Source organism: Protopterus annectens, chromosome 4.part0 (assembly GCF_019279795.1).
Source record: "Protopterus annectens isolate FY-2018-M chromosome 4.part0, PAN1.0, whole genome shotgun sequence".
Classification (NCBI taxonomy): domain Eukaryota; kingdom Metazoa; phylum Chordata; order Ceratodontiformes; family Protopteridae; genus Protopterus; species Protopterus annectens.
Genome location: NC_056733.1, coordinates 598031438 through 598050330, shown reverse-complemented (window position 1 = coordinate 598050330; position 18893 = coordinate 598031438). Strand labels below are relative to the sequence as shown.

Sequence of the window (18893 nt, the reverse complement as noted above, 5' to 3'; positions counted from 1 at the left end):
ACCCGAAGACCAGCAGAAATGACGTCGGGTGAAGTGCGACATCAGCCGAAGCCGGACCCAGACTTTGGAATCCGGCCGACCGAAGGGCTGCCTGACGACAGGACAACCCATTTGTTATGACTGCAGATGCATCCTTGAAGGACATCGAGTCTTTAATACATTGTCAGCCTCTGGTTATTTACCTTATTTCTTGTTAACTGTGCAGAACACACAAGATGCAACCTTTTTTTGGGATTGAACTAAGAACTGGGGCTGAAAGTTACTAGCTAAAAAACATCCGCAAAATGAGAGCAGTTTGTTGGAAGTAAACACACATCGAAAGGAGTTAGGTCATTAATACCTTGTTCCTAAACCACACCACCAACCATTAATGGAAATGTTTTCTTCTCATCATCTGTTAGCGTTGCTTAGCTTTACTTTATATTTACTGTCATTCTAACTACATTGGAGGACACACCATGGAAGAGGTGCTACAATAAACCTACTGCTCTGAAACATAAGATAAAAATCCGTATCACAGGAAAAAATGAGTTCCCACACAGCTAAGAAAATGTCTACGTGACAACGAACAGTGTTGCTATGAGGTAACAACAGCCATACAACTCCCTCCCTCAAAACATAAGCTAGATGCATGCATGGGGAACTATGACAATAAAATAAAGGCTTATCAAAGCCTTTCCTGAAAACAGGGAGATACTTAGGAAAATGCATGGAACATGGATCCACTATGACGCCTTAAACTACATCCCTCACAGCACAACTGTCTTGCAAAAACCTGCTCCTAGCTCTCAACTCATCACAACATGTTCTGGCTGTTGAGTAATCAAGTAAATGTTCCACAAGACCAAATAGAAAAAGTATTTTTTTAAGGGAGGAGAGCCTATCTGCACCTCTTTGTGTGAAGCTTTGCCCCCAAACCCTCCTTACTTTATTATTTTCACTCTGAGGTCACTGCACCTCGGGGCAGAGACTAACCAGCAACAGACAGAGGAAAGTTGTCTTGCTGTTTATCCATGAATCTACAATTCCAGAGAATATACATGTAGACAAGAATAGACCATTATAGCAACCGCAACAAGAAAAGATCAGTTACCACAATGAGCAGTAAAGCTGTGATACTAAAAAGTGTAACAGCAGCATCAAACCCAGGGAAAGCAGCTACTACAATGAGCTGTGAAGTAGCGATACAACAGTCTCGTGTGGAACAGCAGCATCAAACCCATGGAATGCAGTTATTGCAATGAGCTGTGAAGTTGTGAAACAATCTCATGTGGAACAACAGCATCAAACCCATGGAACACAGATACTACAATGAGCTGTTATGTAGCGATACAACAGTCTCATGTGGAACAACAGCATTAAACCCAAGGAACACAGATACTACAATGAGCTGTGAAGCTGTCATACAAACTATCTCATGTGGAACCAGGATCACACCCAGGGAAAACAGTTAATTACAGTGAATTGTGAAGCTGTGATACTGGCAACACTGTTCTAGTATCATGTTTATGACCCCAAATTAGGAATCAATACGCCAAGTCAATAGAAGCCACTTCCAATGAGTGTCCTCAGTGGCAAGCAATATCCTCTGTTGCCACTAGCCACGAGTAGCACTGCACTCAAAATGCATTGACCACTGGGAACAATTCTAACCAGAGAATCCCATCTCCCACAAGCCTTGTATATAAAATTACAATCTATGGTTTTCAGCCATTATTTTTCAAGCACATAAATGCTAATTAATTGATGAGACATTCCCTAGTATCATGTATACTAACTAAGCAATCTCCAATAAAATAACACTAAGCACATTCTTTACAGCTTTATGCACCCCCATGCTTGCTCTCTAAAACTTCACCCACATGTACCATTCAGTGTAAAGGCAAAATGCATACTCTCCAAATAAGCATTATGGATGTCTGTCTCAGGTCAAAGTTTCAAGTACAACATAACTTATTACCTTATTTAAGTGGGTAAGGAAATGTATCCGAATGCAGCCATATACAGTCACAACCCAAGATAAATAATGGTAACACAGATTTAGGACAGAAAAGAACAAAGTGTTTCAAGAGAAGCATTTTATTTACTTGTGTACTTATTTTTAACCAGCATAATGGAATGATCCAGAAGTAAGACCTTTATCCACTGCTCAAGTCAAAGCCAAACAAAAGAGTAACAGCAGTACAACAAAAGCAGTTCAGATGTTAAGTAAATGGTGCACTTACTATAAGCATAAGTAAATAGCAAAAATACAGCATGCATATAAGAGTACTGTAATAAAACAGCTAACAAAGATAATATAAACATGAGCAAATCACAAAAAATGAAAATGGAGAACAGTGTTATCAAAACAGCACATAAAAACAAAAATGTAACATATACCCAAATATTAAGATACAATAAAACAAAATGCAATATTAGTGCAACACAAATTGATATGTCAGAGGCAGTCTGACTAACAGTTAAAGACTAAGGTCAGACACTGGAAAATGATGCAACAGAAAATTAGACAAAACTGTTCCTCAGAAATGTGTGCAGTGCACAGAATACAAGGAGGACCTATGAACACTATCCTTCTCTACTTCCATTCTTGTAACACTGACTAAGCATGTATATTCTAAAAAGTGGCAAAAAACGAAATAAAAAATAAAGTACCACATGGTTAGCAGGAAAGGTTTTCCTACGACTTAAGTAGCCAAGTAGAACAAATATGGGACTTGGCTATCATAGTACTGCTGGAAAGTTAATGTAGCAAAGTAGCAAAAAAAAAGTGAGAGACAGAGCGAGGGATCCCCATAGCAAGACTTTGTACATGTTTGTGCGTGCATATGTGTGTAGTCGTGGAGAGAGGAAGTAGGAGGTGACAAAACAAGCAGGTGTCACACATCGCTATGAATACTGACAACAATAACAAGGAACTAGAACATATTCTTATATTGGCATATGCATGGGGAGTTAATGTCACTGCTCATCACAGCTGCCTAGATAAAACTAAATAAAATGACAACAACACACTAGTACTTCCCCTAAAACACAGATTTTCCATTTCTCCTGTAGCAGGACTGCAATTAATTAGTAATCAACTTACATAAATAATACACCACAATCACATCCTACTAGTAACATCCGCTATCAGCTAATGAGATGGCTAAAAGATCCCAGCAGGCCTGCTGTTACAAAACAGAAGCAAGCCTAGACTTGTTTACTCCAAACCATCATGCCTTTGGCACTAAGAAAGCAATGATACCGGCTGTAGACAATGCCACGTGATGGAACCTCAGATGCTGGAAACTAGAACAGACCATACAGAAAATACAAGTAGCAAAAAGTTTAAGCATCACAGTCTAGCAACTCAGTACAGTCCAAAGCCAACACTAACTCTTCTGCCCAACATTTCCTGACGCTGCTAACCTCTTAAAGGGGTCACAAAGACACTTACAGGTGGGATACAAGCAGCTCGTTGTTTCATTTGTTTCAGGTCAAGCGGCTTCTGCACAATGTTCACTGTTCCATCCTGAGTAGTGTTAAGGAGACTGGGACGAGGAGAAATAATCCTGAATAAGAAGCAGAAAAAAGACAAAAGTCAATTACATCACTCATTCAAAATGCCAAAAACTTATCCAAGGTAAAAAAAAATTAGTTGTTAATGAATTACATAAACCAGTCAGGAAAGCAGACCTTAGTGACAGACTGCTAAAGTTCCATGTTATATTTAAAATGGAATATCTTGCATTTTACAGGCCCACATCTTTTCCTCATCCCATCAAGTAATTTCTGGGCAGACAGCGGTCCCTGACTTGCCAAATACAAATAAAGCAAGGCTCAGTTGTTTTACCCTTGTGTACCACGTCTGCCACATTTACCAATTATCTAGCGTACACCCTGCCTACTACAAACTCTTGGCATTTCTTTCTATAGGAACATGTCAGACTGGCTTGTACACCTTACTGCTCACTGTATTTCTGAGTTCTGGACCAAGAAAACCAAATGGATACGATGTTTGTAGCAATTTTCTTTCAATCCTACTACTAGAGATGTAACAAAATAAATCTCTGCTGGATGAAAACTGCCGCACAGAGATAAACCAACTCTCAGGTTAGAGTTGCTAGCAACCAATTAGAGGATAGCTCAAACATGAAAGGAAGGAAGCCAACATCTCTGACTAATAGTGTGTGTAGAGGCGATTCTGCAGCTAAAAAAATGTTTACTTTTTTGCAAAAGCAACTTATGTGTTCAGTATCAGTAGGACAAATAAATGGCCCAAAAGTCAGTTTATTATATGTACTATTCTAGAGTCATGAAAATAAATGGCTCAAAAGTCTGTTTATTATATGTACTATTCTAGAGTCATGAAAATAAATGGCCCAAAAGTCTGTTTATTATATGTACTATTCTAGAGTCATGAAAAGGACAGGGAAAATCATTACTGACCTTTCACATCCTGTCCACCAACTTTTTGAACTATTACCATCAGCCAGGCATGCACCAAAACAAGCAGATGTAAGAAGTTTTTTTTTCACAGGCCATCAAGTTCATAAATGGTTAACTCAGCTTATTAGGTTGGGATAGTATTTTTCCCAAGCCTCCAAGGATTCTGCAGTACTGTTTACATATTGTTAATACTTGTTGCTTTCACAGTTTATTTCAGTATTTCTTGCACTGGGTTGCACTTTGCACCTTGTATGTATATGTATATTTTTTGTCTTGTTCTTAATAGTTGCATGCATGTCATTTGTCTTGTTCTTAATAGATTTATGTATGTCGTTTATGTAATTCATACTTGGAGAGTCACTGAACCGGAGTCAAATTCCTTGAATGTGTGCATACTTGGCCAATAAATGTGATTCTGACATAACCCCATTATAGAAATAACATAAACCACGATTCTAAGTGAAAAGAATGAAAGAAAGAGAAGGAAAGAGTGGCAACAAAATATCACGCTGACAGAACAAAGAGACAGTGCAGTGGGAGGAAGATCAACATATTATAACTTTTTTTCAATTTTTAGCCATATCAGTCTTTTCATTTAAACTGTTAGTAGGGTTTCCACGCTTTTGGTCAACAGTGAAATGTGCAATCACTAGTGTGCAATTCCATTGATTTGCAACTCAGGATTATGACTGTGGCATCTTGGGAGATTTCTCTTTCCCCTGAGATACAGTGACATCAGAGAGAGAGAAGAGGCTGTGTGTGTGTGTGTGTGTGTGTGTGTGTGTGTGTGTGTGTGTGTGTGTGTGTGTGTGTGTGTGTGCACGCGTCAAGGGCATGGGAGTCAGCATATTGGAGTGTGCAGGGGAGCTTGTCTTGCTGTTACTGTTCAAAGACCAAGGGCTAAAGGAACTCTGATTTCTTCCAGCTACCTCATGCAGACATTGCTGAGGCCTTCACCAAAACCACATCTGACAGTGGAGGTGTTGCATCTGTTTTAATGTAACCTATGAGAAGGCTGGAACTAGCTGTCAGGGAACTGCCCTGCTCATCCCATAATTATAAGATGCCGACTGACCCCAACACCAAAATAGGCATAGTCCTATAAAGGGGGAGTCTAAAAATGTCCCCATAATGTTTTCTGTGAAGTCAATAAGCCACAGTCACAGTCCGTGTTGAACCTGCTGTCATGTTATAAATGGCGTGAACCATACTGAGCATTAAACTGGAGGACATGGCAGTATTAGCCTTCATTTTTAATTTTAGTGGCCCTTCTGGTAACTCCTCAGCTATGTAAAAAGATTTGATGACAAAGTTCCCTCTACAAATTTAACGTGTAGACTACATAACTTAGAGTGGAGGATACGACTACATGCCTAACCACTGAGCTGGACCTCTCACAAGGCTGATGGACAGCAGGACTCTCAGTAGTGGGACTCTCTTTTAAGGCTGATACAGACACAAAAGGGTCTAGCTTGGGGGTCCTCACTCAAACTGACTAATCTTTAAGCCACCCTCTTCTAATTTGTTCACTTTTAAGTTTGGCTTCATATGACTAGTGTGCATTTGTATGAACTACAGTGAAATAGTCATTCTCCTTTGACTGTTTCTAGTCTGTCCCTCATAACAATGTATGGTTTTCTGGGAAATAATTGAGGACTGCAGTCACTAAATAAGGGTGTTGGCTGTGGATAAAGTAATCCTTCCTCTTGATGTTTGCTCTGGCTTTGTGAAGTACATTGGAATATTTATTATCTAGTGACTGTGTGAAGTTGAAATTCTTCTTGATTTCACAGAATGTCACTGACTGCCTCATACTTTTGCTCAGTACCACATCTATTTATTTATTTGTTTAACATTTCTTGATCGGGAAACTCCAACTAGGACAGAGCCTATTTTCAGTGGAGGCCCAGATAGAAAAGCTCCAGATGCATGTCTTGGGAATGTGGGAGGAAACCAAGCATAGGGAGGACATGCAGACTCTGCACAGAAGGCACTACAGCCGAGAATCGAACCAGAGACCCTCTTGCTGTGTAGTGACTATATTAATTGCTGCACCACTGCACCAGTGAGTGTTTTTCTGGCAACTCATAGAGCACTGCAGTCACTAAATGATGACAGGCATTTGACTTTTCAGACTTCACAGCCTTCAGAAAATGCACATCAATACAAAATTGTTATTCTAGTACATACTAAGTAAATAATAGCAATATGTCAAATATGTACTTGAGTTTGGGGCTTTGCCTCTCTTTCTTTTCTGGCTTCATCCCTGATACTTGACCTAAGAGGCTGGGATGTATTACTTTTTTATTACAATCAGATGCAGTGGTTATAACTGCTTGTTGGTGATAGTTGTGAATGAAAGTAACTTTTCATCTGGTCATTTGCTCAGTTAATCATCTGGCCTTGAAGGACTAATGTGCATTTGTGTAAATTAGCTGGAATACTTGTGGGTAACAACTGTAAAAAAAAGTTGAAATTACATAGCTTTCAACTGCCCTAATTACACAGAATTCCCCTGATTCCGCACATATTTTTGGCCTGTGACATAAAACACGTGGTTTATGGAAAATCACTGATGAAAGCAGTCACTAAATAATGACGTACATTAGAGTTTCAGACATTATATCCTTTAGAAAACACATGCTAAATGAAAAATTGTTACTTTACCAACTTTCTAAGTAAATAAAATAAACCTCTCTCTTATTCTGGGCCTTTGTCCCTCATGTTTTGGCTTTGCTCCTTATTCTTGTGCAAAGAGGTTAAGATGTACTGTTTTTTTATCACACTCATATGAGGTGTATACAAACAAAGTGTCTATAACTGCTAGGTGATGGTGGGGACTGTCTGGGGATAAATGTAAGTGGCCCTCTTATTTGCTCAGTTTAAGCAGCCTGGCTCTGCAGAACTACTATATTTGTATTAAGTAAGTTGGAATAATTGGCTTACTGTGTAATTGTGTGACACAAACTCAAAATACTTTTACTGTGTTCATAATTATTTTATTATTTTTCTACAATCAGACATTGGAGATGTACACAGTCAATGCCATAGCAAGTGTACTACAACGAAACTAAGGAACCTTCCTTTAAATTCCCCAATACAATAGGTCAAAAATAAGTGAATAAGTGTGAAAGTTAATTTCCAAGACAAGAAAAAGCCCAAAAACATTAACTGTGATCCTCGCAGGTGGGGGAAATTAAGTACATTATGGGAATATATACAAATTCTGGAAATCTGAAATCTCTCCGTATTTTACATTTTTTAGGAGGGTACAGCAATCTCAGAGCTAGTATACAGAAGCAGCAGGGATGCAGAGTCGTAGCCATTCACACACTGGCAGAGTGAACACTTTAAAGGCATAACAGAGAATTTTTAAATTTCTTTTTTTGAAGCACAGTTAGATTTTCAGATTTTTGAGATACACAGCATTGAGTGTTTAAATCCACAAACTGTGACAGAGACCATTGTAAATTAAAAAAAAATATTATCAAAAATAACACTGCAAATGTCCTCGTGGTCTGGAAAATAACTTTACTATTAACATTTCTGGGACTCGGAGACACATGGTGTTAATTTGACAGCACCAAGTCTTGCATTTTGACATCTGACTAAGTAACTCGTAACTGGTGTCTTTCTATATGGGGCCCACTATATATCAGCTTGGGATGAGATGACTGACAGTCCAACTTGCTTCACCAAAAGTGGCCTACACCTTTCATTCCATGATCTCCCACAATGGCCAAAACAACTGCTGCGCCCCCTTGGTGCCTTTTTAAGAAAAGCCCACCTTCTGGATATTTCAACATAAAGAATAGTTGTGTAAGACCTTACCATAACCACAGATGTCCTTCTCTGCTATGTTGCAGTATTCGTAAAGTACAGTTGTGTACACTTACCATAAATGTAGATGTTCGAGTGTATTCACTGTTGCAGTCATCACATTTGGGTTATCTGCTTTGCAGTAGCCCTCAGTCGGCCTGATTAACAAAGTCTTGGGTCCTGCGTCGGTTGCTGTCCCTTCTTCCATGACGTCAGGTCTTCAGGGGTATAAAACATCCCGCTGACGCCATTACATCAGTTTTTCTTGCCCCAGATGTCAGGCGCCCCCCTAATGGGTAGCAATTAAATCTATAAATACAAGGATATACCTCCAACAGAAAAGCAAATACACCAAAAAGATTTTAGAGCATAGTAAGTGAGAGTAGAGGTATAGCCAAAAAAAGAAAAGGGGGCTGGAGGGAGAGTAACCAGGACTGCAACAGTGAATACACTCGAACATCTAAATTTATGGTAAATGTACACAACTGTACTATGTTCTTCACTATTGCAGTCATTACATTTGGGTAGATTCCCAAAGCTAAGGTTGGGAGGAGGAATTTTAAATAGAATTAGGACCAGCTATAAAGCCCTGCAAGACTGCAGTGGCAAAACCAGGCCTGGATTTAGAGAAAATTGGCAAATGGTAATGCTTGCTGAAAGTATGTACAGAACTCCAGGTAGCAGCTTCTAAGATGTCCCTAGTAGGGACTCCTCTGAGAAAGGCTGTAGAGGTGGATGCAGCCCTGGTTGAATGGGGTCTGATGCCCTGTGGGAGAGGTTTTCCATGGTGCTTATAGCAAAAATGAATGCAGTGGCCTATCCATTTTGAAATGGTTTGTTTTGAAACAGCTTTCCCCTCTGTCCCTGCAGCAAATGCCACTAGCAGTTGTTCAGATTTCCTTTGAGGTTTAGTCCTGTCCAAGTAGAATCTAAGCTGTCTGTGCACATCTAAAGAGTGCAGTATCCGTTCCCCTTTGTTCTGTGGGTTAGGAAAAAAGGTAGGCAAATGAATGGACTGATTAAGAGCCACACTGGATACCACCTTAGGCATGAAGGAGGGATTGGTTCTGAGGGACACCCTGTCCACATGAAAGATGCTGAAAGGTTCCACTGCCATAAGGGCCTGTAATTCAGATACCCTTCTTACAGAAGTGATTGCCAAAAGGAAAGCTGTTTTCCAGGAAATAAATTTTAAATATGCAGTAGCAGTTGGCTTGAATGGAGGAAGAGTGAGTTTCTCCAAGACAAAGTTAAGATCCCAGGCTGGAGTTGGAGCTCTCTCTTGGGTGGCCTTAGATTTTTGGCCCCTCTGAGGAACTGCTTGAGCAGTGGGTGAGAGAAGAGGGGAGGGTCTGTGCTATAATGAGCTGAAATGGCTGAGGCATGAATTCTGATGGAGGAAAAAGACAAGCCCTTACGAAGCATCTCAGTTAAGTATTGTAGAATCTGAGGTAAACTGGGCACTGCTGCGTTCATTCCTTGAGATTGGTTCCAAGCACAGAATCTTTTCCATTTTGCAGCATAAGATTTTCTAGTACTAGGCCTCCTATCCTTTAAAATGATATCCATCACTGATTTACTGAGGGGTGGCAAAACAGAGATTAGGTAATTAGCCAGGCTGCTAGGTTCAGGGTTTGCAGCTGAGGGTGCAGAATCTGGTTCTCCTGCTGAGACAACAGGGAAGGAGTCTGAGGCAGGTGCCATGGAGCCAAGCGTGACACGCTGCACAAGAGTGGGCACCAGTGTTGGTGAGGCCAGTCTGGTGCAATTAAAATTGTCCTTGGCTTGTCCTGTTTGATCTTTAGTAGTACCTTGGAGAGCAGAGGCAGAGGAGGAAAGGCATAAACTGATAGGTTTTTCCAGCTGAAGGATAGAGCATCAACTTTCCAAGCTTGCTTATGGGGAGTCCTTGTGCAAAATTTGTCCAGTTGATGGTTCTGGGGAAGGCAAACAGGTCTATATCTGGACTCCCCCTATTTGCTTGTCAACATGTTGAAAATCCTTGGTTCCAGTTTCCATTTGTGTGGGTCCATGAGGTTTCAGCTTAGTCTGTCTGCCAGTGTATTTAGAATTCCTGGCAGGAATTGAGCTTGTAGATTCACTTGGTAGCTCAAGGCTGTGTTCCACAATGCCACGGCTAGTCTGCAGAGGGGGTAAGAATATGTACCCCCCTGCTTGTTTATGTACCACATGACAGTGGTGTTGTCTGTCTTTACCATTAGTTAGTTGTCCTGGAAGAATGTGGTCCTTGGAGGCTGTCAGGGCATTCTGTACAGCTAACATTTCCTTTTGATTTATGTGCAGGTGCATTTGATTTGGGTTCCATTTGCCCTGAATGCACTTCCCTGCCAGGTGAGCCCCCCCATGTATAGTCTGATGCATCTGTTGTTAAGCTTTGTTTGGCAGGGGGTAATATGAATGGTAGTCCCCTGTTTTGGTGGCAGGCCTCTGCCCACCAAAGGAACTCTAGGCGTAGGCAAGGTATGATAGGAATCCTTGCTTTCAGATCCTGTGAATGTTGACACCATAGGCTTTTGAGATACCACTGATGTTTCCTCATATGCAGCCTTGCATATGGAATTAGAAGAATGCATGAGGCCATGAATCCCAAGGCTTGCAGTATTTGCCTTGCAGATAGCTGGTTTTTGTGGCCACTTGTTTGAAGTAAGTTGTCAAATGTATCCGTTTCTCTGGCGTGAGGAAAGCCATCTGGGAAGTTGTATTCAAGCTTGCTCCCAGGAGTATAATTTGTTGACAGGGTACCAAGTGGGATTTCTTTTCATTTATGATGAACCCCAGACAAGTCAGTACCCTTTGAACAAAGGCCAGATGACTGAAGAGAATGTCCTTGCTTTCTGCCTGAATTAGACAATCGTCCAGGTATGGGTGTATGTGAATATTTCTTTGCCTGCAAAATGCAATGACTAGAGCTAGGCATTTTGTGTATACCCTGGGCACAGTAGATAAGCCAAAGGGCAGTGGAGAGAACTGATAGTGCATGTAGCCTGCCTTGAAGCATAGGTATCTTCTGCAAGACTCCCTGATAGGGATATGCAGGTATGCTTCTTTTAAGTCCGGTGTTGCCAACCATGCATCCTTGCCTAGCATAGGAAGCAGCTGGTGAAGAGTCAGTATTTTGAATTTTGGAATCACCAGAAAGATATTAAGAATGGAAAGGTCCAGTATAGGACGCCATGTACTGCCTTTTCTGGGTACCAGGAAAAGTCTCGAATAGAAACCTTGTCCCTTTTCCTCTTCTGGTACCAACTGAAAAGCCCCATGTTTAAGAGAGAGAGTACCTGATTTTGGACCTCTGCCCACTGATTTGGGGGAAGATCTGGCCACCCGCTTGGTGTTGGTAACGTGTGGAAATGAAATCTGTATCCTTGGGACACTATATTTAGAACCTATTTGTCCTGGGTAATGAGTTCCCAGTTTTTGGCCTGCAGATCAATCTTTCTGCCTAAAGGAGCAATCAGTTGGGAAGTGCTTGGAAGTCTTTAAAGCAAGTCATTGGGGCGGTTTTCCATAGGGGGAAAGTCTTGCTGCTCCCAGTTTAGGGTGTGGAAACCCCCCACTACCTAGTCTTGTGTGTCCCTTGGGACTGAAACCTGGGGTTTCTGCTGTGTCTGGGTTTGGTTTGAGAAGACCTGGAAGGGGCTGGAAAGGACCAATTCTTAGAGGGCCAGTGCCTACTAAATCTAGGAGGCTGAACTTGTAAGAAATCTTTAACCTCTGCTATCTCTGAAAAAACAAAAAAACAAAAAAAATCTTGCTTTTTTCCCACTTTTCTGAGATTTAAAAAAGTTCAGTTACAGGCTTGCTGTTCTTGAACTGTTTGTAAGTTTCTGTGAGGCCATTTTTTGCTTGGGCTAAAGGAAAGTCTCTCTGTTGATCAGTGGCAGTGAAAAACATTGAGCAGCCTGCCTGCCCCTGTGGGAGTGGTTACTGACTTGAAACTGTAGTTTTATTGGCCATTTTGGGTCAATTCCAAAACTCCTTCATCTTCCTCTCGTAAAACCCTCTTTTGCACGATTTTGCCCGTTTCTGAGTATAGCGCAACAGCGGGCAAATCCGCCTAATTGGGTTTAAACTATTCCTGGCTCCACAAAGTCTGCTCTTCACTTTTTCCCTTAGAACTGCTCTATCTCTCAATTTAAACACCATATTCTTATTCTAAGGCCCCTCACTGGTCCAATTAAGTAATCCTACAAGTTAGCACTATTAAACCATATGCACTACTTACTCTTATACTCTCTACGATTACCCTGTCCTCTATTGGTCCATCTTAAATTCAGTTTCCCTATTACTCTAGCATGTCCAAAGGTCAGTCAATGGTTTCCTCTCCAGTCCAGCTGGTGAATCTGGGAATTTTGAGGCAATGTTACAACTGTCTCATGTACACGGACAACCCTCTCCTCCTCCAAACAGGTTCAAATATATGTGAGAGATGCAACTATTTAGCCAAACTGGAGGCTGAGCTCTCTCATCTCAAAACTGGTGTAACCAGTCAGGAGGAGAAGGTAACCTCACACAACACAATTCCAGTATCACATAGTCCCACCACATCAGCGAACCAAACACATAAATACACAAAAACATACTTGGAGGCTCTAAATAAAAATCTACCTAAGCAACAGAGACCTCCAAAGCAGACATCCAAGCAAACGCTACCTCAAAACAAAACACACACAACACATAACCCACAAAGTCAGTGTGCCAAGCAGCCACAGCCCTTAAGGCTGAATAACACACCTGATACTCTTGTTATAGGTGACTCTATTGTCAGACACACTGACGTCCTGCTCACCAGGCTGAATAAAGAGAAGGTCACGGTGAGCTGCCTGTCGGGTGCTAGGATCCGACACATAACGCAAGCACTCAGTTCACTCCAAAGCAAATACAAATATGACTCAGTCATTGTACATGCTGGTGTGAATGACCTGAGACGTACCTCCCTGGACTACATGAAAAGAGACATAGAGGAGCTCTCTGATCATGTAGCCCAGGCTGGTATGACCCTGACCTTGAGCAGCATCTTACCCTCACCTAGAATGATGCCACAGTACAAAGACAAAATGATCGATTTTAACAATTGGCTAAAATTTTGGTGTCAAAGGGGATCCAGTGTCTGTCAGCCTGGGATGACATGCTCGACAAGCCACGTTGCTTCGCTAGGGACGGCTTGCACCTGTCACCACTGGGCTTTTGGATATTGGCAAAGGCTCTTGCCACCCCCATAGTGCCTTTTTAGGCAAGGCTCAAAAGTCAAACCCACCCCCATAGACAGCACAAGGAACAAGAAACTAAGGGTAATGCTGCTAAACGCCAGAAGTCTTAACCTCAAGATGCACACACTCGAAGCTCTCCTCAGTATGGAGAACATCGATATCTGTGCAGTGACAGAAACCTGGTTCAAGGCTCCAGAGAGCACCCCAGCACTACCAGGCTATACCTCATATCATGCTTTTCGCCCCAAAACCCGGACCGAACCACAAAGGAGGGGGAGTTTCCATATTTATCAAGGATATCCACACCTCCAGGTTAGTGGCATTGCACAAAGTATCGGAGACCATCCATGTGCAACTAACAGTGAGCAAGACTGCTTTTCAGTTTATAGCATCCTACAGACCACCCTCTCAAAGTCAGGAATCCCATTCGGCTTTCCTGAAAACATTGGAGAACATGAAGATCTCTCCGAACACCATTATATTGGGCGACTTCAACTACCCAAACATTGACTGGGAGCACTACTCAAGCCCCAGCACCTTAGCCCAAAGATTCCTGGAAATTATAAACTCAAATGCTATGGAACAACTAGTCACCACTCCCACAAGAGGGGACAACATACTAGACCTGATCATTACCAACATGGGGACTCTATGCTCCACACCAGAATTATATCCCTCATTGGTAAGATCAGACCATAAATTAATTTCACTGGATGTCCACATCCCGACCCCACCCCCAGCCCAGAAAACCACAGTGAAAAACTTCTCAAAAGCGAACTTCTCAAAACCGAAGTGGAATCCTTTAAGGCCCCAGGGCCAGTGGAAACTACAGCCCAAACTGCAGAATCCTATATAAAAGCATTCTACAGACATCTCCAGGAATGCATGGATCATGCTATCCCAAACAAAACCAAGACCCAATCATCCAAAGGCAGGCGTCCAGTCTGGTGGACCCCTGCCATAAATAAACTGTACAACAGAAGGAGGAAGCTACTACATGATAGAGCAGAATCCCTAATAGGGAAAGCATCTCTGATCAGTACTAGCAAAAATTACGATCCCTCATAAAATCCTCCAAGGCCAGCTTTGAGAGAAAAATTGCACAGGACACCAAAGACAATCATAAGGCTTTTTTCAGTTATGTTAGAAACCTGGGATGCAACTCCCAGACTTGTTCTGAGTTGATTCTAAACGACAAAAAATACACTGAACCCACAGATATCGCCAATATCCTGGCAGAAGGTTCAGTGCAAACTTCTCCACCCCCTCCCCCCCAAAAGAGCAAGCATCTATCCCGGCAGAGGGCTGCCTCCCAAACATCTCAGATGCTCAGGTGAAGGCTGCCCTCTCCAAAGCAAAAAACACTGCTTCCATGGGACCAGATGGCATCCCAGGTTGCGTCCTACATGAACTACAAGAGGAACTAATCCCTCAAATAAAATAGCTATACAATCTCAGCCTCACTACAGGATATGTGCCCTCAGAATGGCGTACAGCAACAGTGGTCCCACTCCACAAAGGTGGAGCCTCTATGGACCCTGGAAACTATCGCCCCATAAGCCTGACTAGCTTAGTCTGCAAGGCTATGGAGAGGATCATCATGGAGCTCATAAACAAAGACATTGGGGACCTACAGACACTAGATCCTACCCAGTTCGGCTTTGTCAAGGGCAGATCCTGCTTTTTGAACCTGGTTGACTTCATTGAAACAGTCACCAAAGCCATAGATAGCCATAGATGAAGGGAAGGTAGTCCACATAGCCTATCTGGACCTTGCAAAGGCATTTGACACAATACCCCACTCGGGCATCATAGATAAGCTATCCAGCTTAAATATAAACCCCTATGTCACAAGATGGGTCGCAAACTGGCTCAAAGACAGTACCCACAGAGTGAGAGTTGCTGGAGCCATGTCAGACTCGAAACCGGTCACAAGTGGCGTCCCACAGGGTTCTGTCCTGGGACCACTCTTGTTCGGTATATACTTTTCCGAGGTACAGGCAACGTGGAGGACTATGGCTCACCAAGTTCGCTGACGACTGCAAACTGGGCGCCATAATCAACTCTCCAGCTGACACAAACATCCTTCAAAAAGGTCTCACAGAGACAGATAACTGGTGCCAGCACCATGGTTTAAAGCTAAATGCCAAAAATGTATAGTCATACCCTTTGGCAAAAACAATGTGCCCACAAATTACCACATAGGCGGAAGCCCATTAAGTACAGAGAAAGTTATTAGGGACCTGGGGACCCAAGTTGACAGCAATCTCTCCTTTGAAAACCACATTGCCAAAGTGGTTAGAAAGACCTTCTACATAGCCCACCTCATCACGAAAGGTTTCACATCTAGATCAAGAGAGGTAATCGTGCCCCTTTATTCATCCCTCATCAGGCCCATCATATAATACAATGCCCCTTTTGGGATGTACCTTACCCGACACCTGCAGCAATTAGAAAGACCCCAAAAGTATCTCACCAAGAGGATCAAGTGTCTCAAACAGATGCCATATGCTGCTCGGTTAAAAAAACTCCAGCTCTACTCAGTTGCATACCGCCTACTTCGAGGCGATCTATGCCTGACATACAAAGCTATGTCAAATCCAGAATTAATGGACATGCTCCACCTCAGTAAATCTAAATCCCTTAGAGCCACACGCTCGAGGGACTTGAACCTCAGCACAGAAATAAATAGAACTTGCTGGAGGGACAGGTTTATAACCCAGAGGCTCCCTTCGCTCTGGAATAGAATTCCAGTTCATGTGAGGCAGAGCACCTCACTGAATCTCTTCAAGAAGAATCTCGATAAGTGGATAGAGGATCGTAGGTTTGTCCCAGGGATTACTCCCGTGTCACTATTAGACAGAGACACAGTAAACTGAACCTTAAAAAGGGCACAGTATACTCAAATCAAGGGGTGGTGTAAGCCATACAGAATCGGGCTAGGCTTATAATTGCCCCAGGGCAGATAGCCTAGTATGAACCTATGAACAGTTTGCATAGATTTAGTTTTATCTTCCATCTTTTTAAGAACTTCCTCAGCCTTGTTGCCAAACAGGCGGCCCTGATTTAAAGGAGTATCCAACAATTTAGCTTTAACATGATCTGGCAAAGATTGCTCCTTAAGCCAAGCATGCCTTCTGAGCACAGACCCAGTAACAGCAGCCCTGCAAGAGGCCTCTAATGAATCAAATCCACATTGCAAAGTATGTTTTCCAACCTATTCAGCAGAATGCATTAAATCCTGTAATTCTTTACTTTCAGCACAGTCAGGCATTAACATAATTTTCTGTTTAAGCAATCCAATAACATGTTGAGATTTTAAAATATGAAACTGGCAGTTTAAAGCCCTAATGGCCAAGGTTGCAGAAGTGTAAACTTTCTTACCCCATCTATCCACGCCCTGGAGTCTCTATCAGAGGGGGTAGGATATTTTAGCAGTAAAAGCCTTAATGCCCTCGGGTCCCTGTGAAACGGTCTCTGGATCCACAGTAGGATTTTTAAAAAGGAACTTTGGAGAATCAGGAACCCTGTAATATCTATCAGGTTTTCTGGGAGCAGGTGGCAAAGAATCAGGGGCCAAACTAGATTCTGAAAAGGTATCATCAACAATGTCTAGTACAGGAGGTATAGCTAAAGGCCTATGCTGAGGCAGGAGTAAGAAATTCCTAAGCCTCTTTTTAGAATCAGAAAAATCCTGGCTTTCCCAGTGGAAATGCTCCCTTAGAGTATGTAGGGTTTCACCAAAAGAAAAATCCTCTGGAGGGGAAGCAGAGGGAATAGAGTCCTCTGCATCAGAATCCTCATAAGTAGATTAGGGCAAATCCAGATCATCAGAAGAATCAGAAAAATTCAGAATCTTGTTCAGAAGATTCATAAACAACTTCAGCCCTAGGTCTCTTAGAAGGGGGATGTTGGCTTCCCCTGATTAAAGTTATAAGATCTTCAGCCATTCTTATCATTTGTGTTTTAGGGAGGCCTGAGCATGTGGGCCTGGGTGTCGGTTTCTTAGGCATGGTTCAAGATTTAGGCCTAAATGAAGAAGGAGGCGTCTGTTTAATATGCAAGTCTGTAGGCCTTAATACACCCTCAGAAGCCGGTCCCTGCACAGTGGCTCCTGACCCATCCAAGGTAGAGACATCAGCAGGTTCCACAGTTGAAGCATCTCTCTGCATACCGGACTCCGAATGGGTCTCAGTAGAGGCCTGCGAGTCAGAAGTAGCGGGTATCGGGGCTGCGAAAGCACCTCACTGAGTACTGGTGAACTGGCGACTGGCTTAGGAGAAGCGTCGTCGGCAGCTTTGGACCTCGGCGGCCTGTCTCTGTCTTTATCTTTGCATTTTTTCAGAATCACAGTAGTCGGAAGGCTAACTGACGACATTTCTGGATAATTAAACCGAGAACCGAAATATTTAGAAACGAAAATATACCGATGACGGATAGTGCGCTGTTTAAATAAAGCACAAAACCGACAGCAAGGCACGTTGTGGTCAGGGCCTAGGCAAGAAATACAGTACGAATTAAAATCTTTGTGAGGTATTTGCTTTCCACAAGTAATGCAATTATTAACTTTTACTGACATCGGTAAGGAGAAAGAAAAAGTTTCCCCAATGGGGTACTTAGTTTTAGTTGAAGAGTTCGGTTCTGAAACTGGAAAACGAAAATTTCAGGAGTCGGCCAACCGGCACTTGCAAACTGCTTCTGCTTCTGGCACCACATGGCAAGAAAGACTGATGTAATGGCATCAGCTGCATGTTTTATACCCCTGACGACCTGACGTCATGGAAGAAGGGACAGCAACCGATGCAGGACCTAAGACTTTGTTAATCAGGCCGACTGAGGGCTACTGCAAAGCAGATAACCCAACTGTAATGACTGCAACAGTGAAACGCGAAGAACATCAGTAGGGAGTAGCTGCCTGCAGCACCACCGTCTGGCCAGTATACCAAAGCCTTTGTCACGGAGGTACATGTGACGTCAGCTACGAGGGCCATAAACCGGCGTTAGGTATAAAGGTGACATCTGCACGTACCCTCCTCAGAACAGTTTCTGCTGCATATACTAGTATCCCTGAGGTTTTTCAGGAAGGTCCTAACTGAGACCCTTAGACTTACATGCCTGCTAGAGCCAGGGCAGAAATACGGCTATGTAGGTAGAGACTTGTGGAAGAAGATGGCCACAGGTGTTCATCTGCCTGTCAGGTGCCAGGATCCGCCACATAACGCATGCACTCAGGTCACTCCACAATAAGTACAAATATGACACTGTCATTGTCCATGTTGGTGTGAATGACCTGACACGTACCTCCCCAGACTACATGAAAAGAGACATGGAGGAGCTGTCCGATCTTTTAGCCCAGGCAGGTATGACCCTAACCCTGAGTAGCATCCTGCCATCACCCAGAATGATACCACA

General features: G+C 42.6%; 1 protein-coding gene across 8 annotated transcripts in view; it reads right to left on the bottom strand.

The window, feature by feature from the left end:
- The window catches only part of NCOR2 (nuclear receptor corepressor 2), a 3277114-nt gene that overhangs the window by 596988 nt on the left and 2661233 nt on the right, over positions 1-18893 (bottom strand). For all 8 annotated transcript variants that reach the window (XM_044068530.1, XM_044068534.1, XM_044068533.1 and 5 more), the window contains one exon: positions 3440-3554. In XM_044068530.1, the coding sequence (XP_043924465.1) occupies positions 3440-3554 (115 nt within the window). The remainder of the gene's footprint in view (positions 1-3439; positions 3555-18893) is intronic.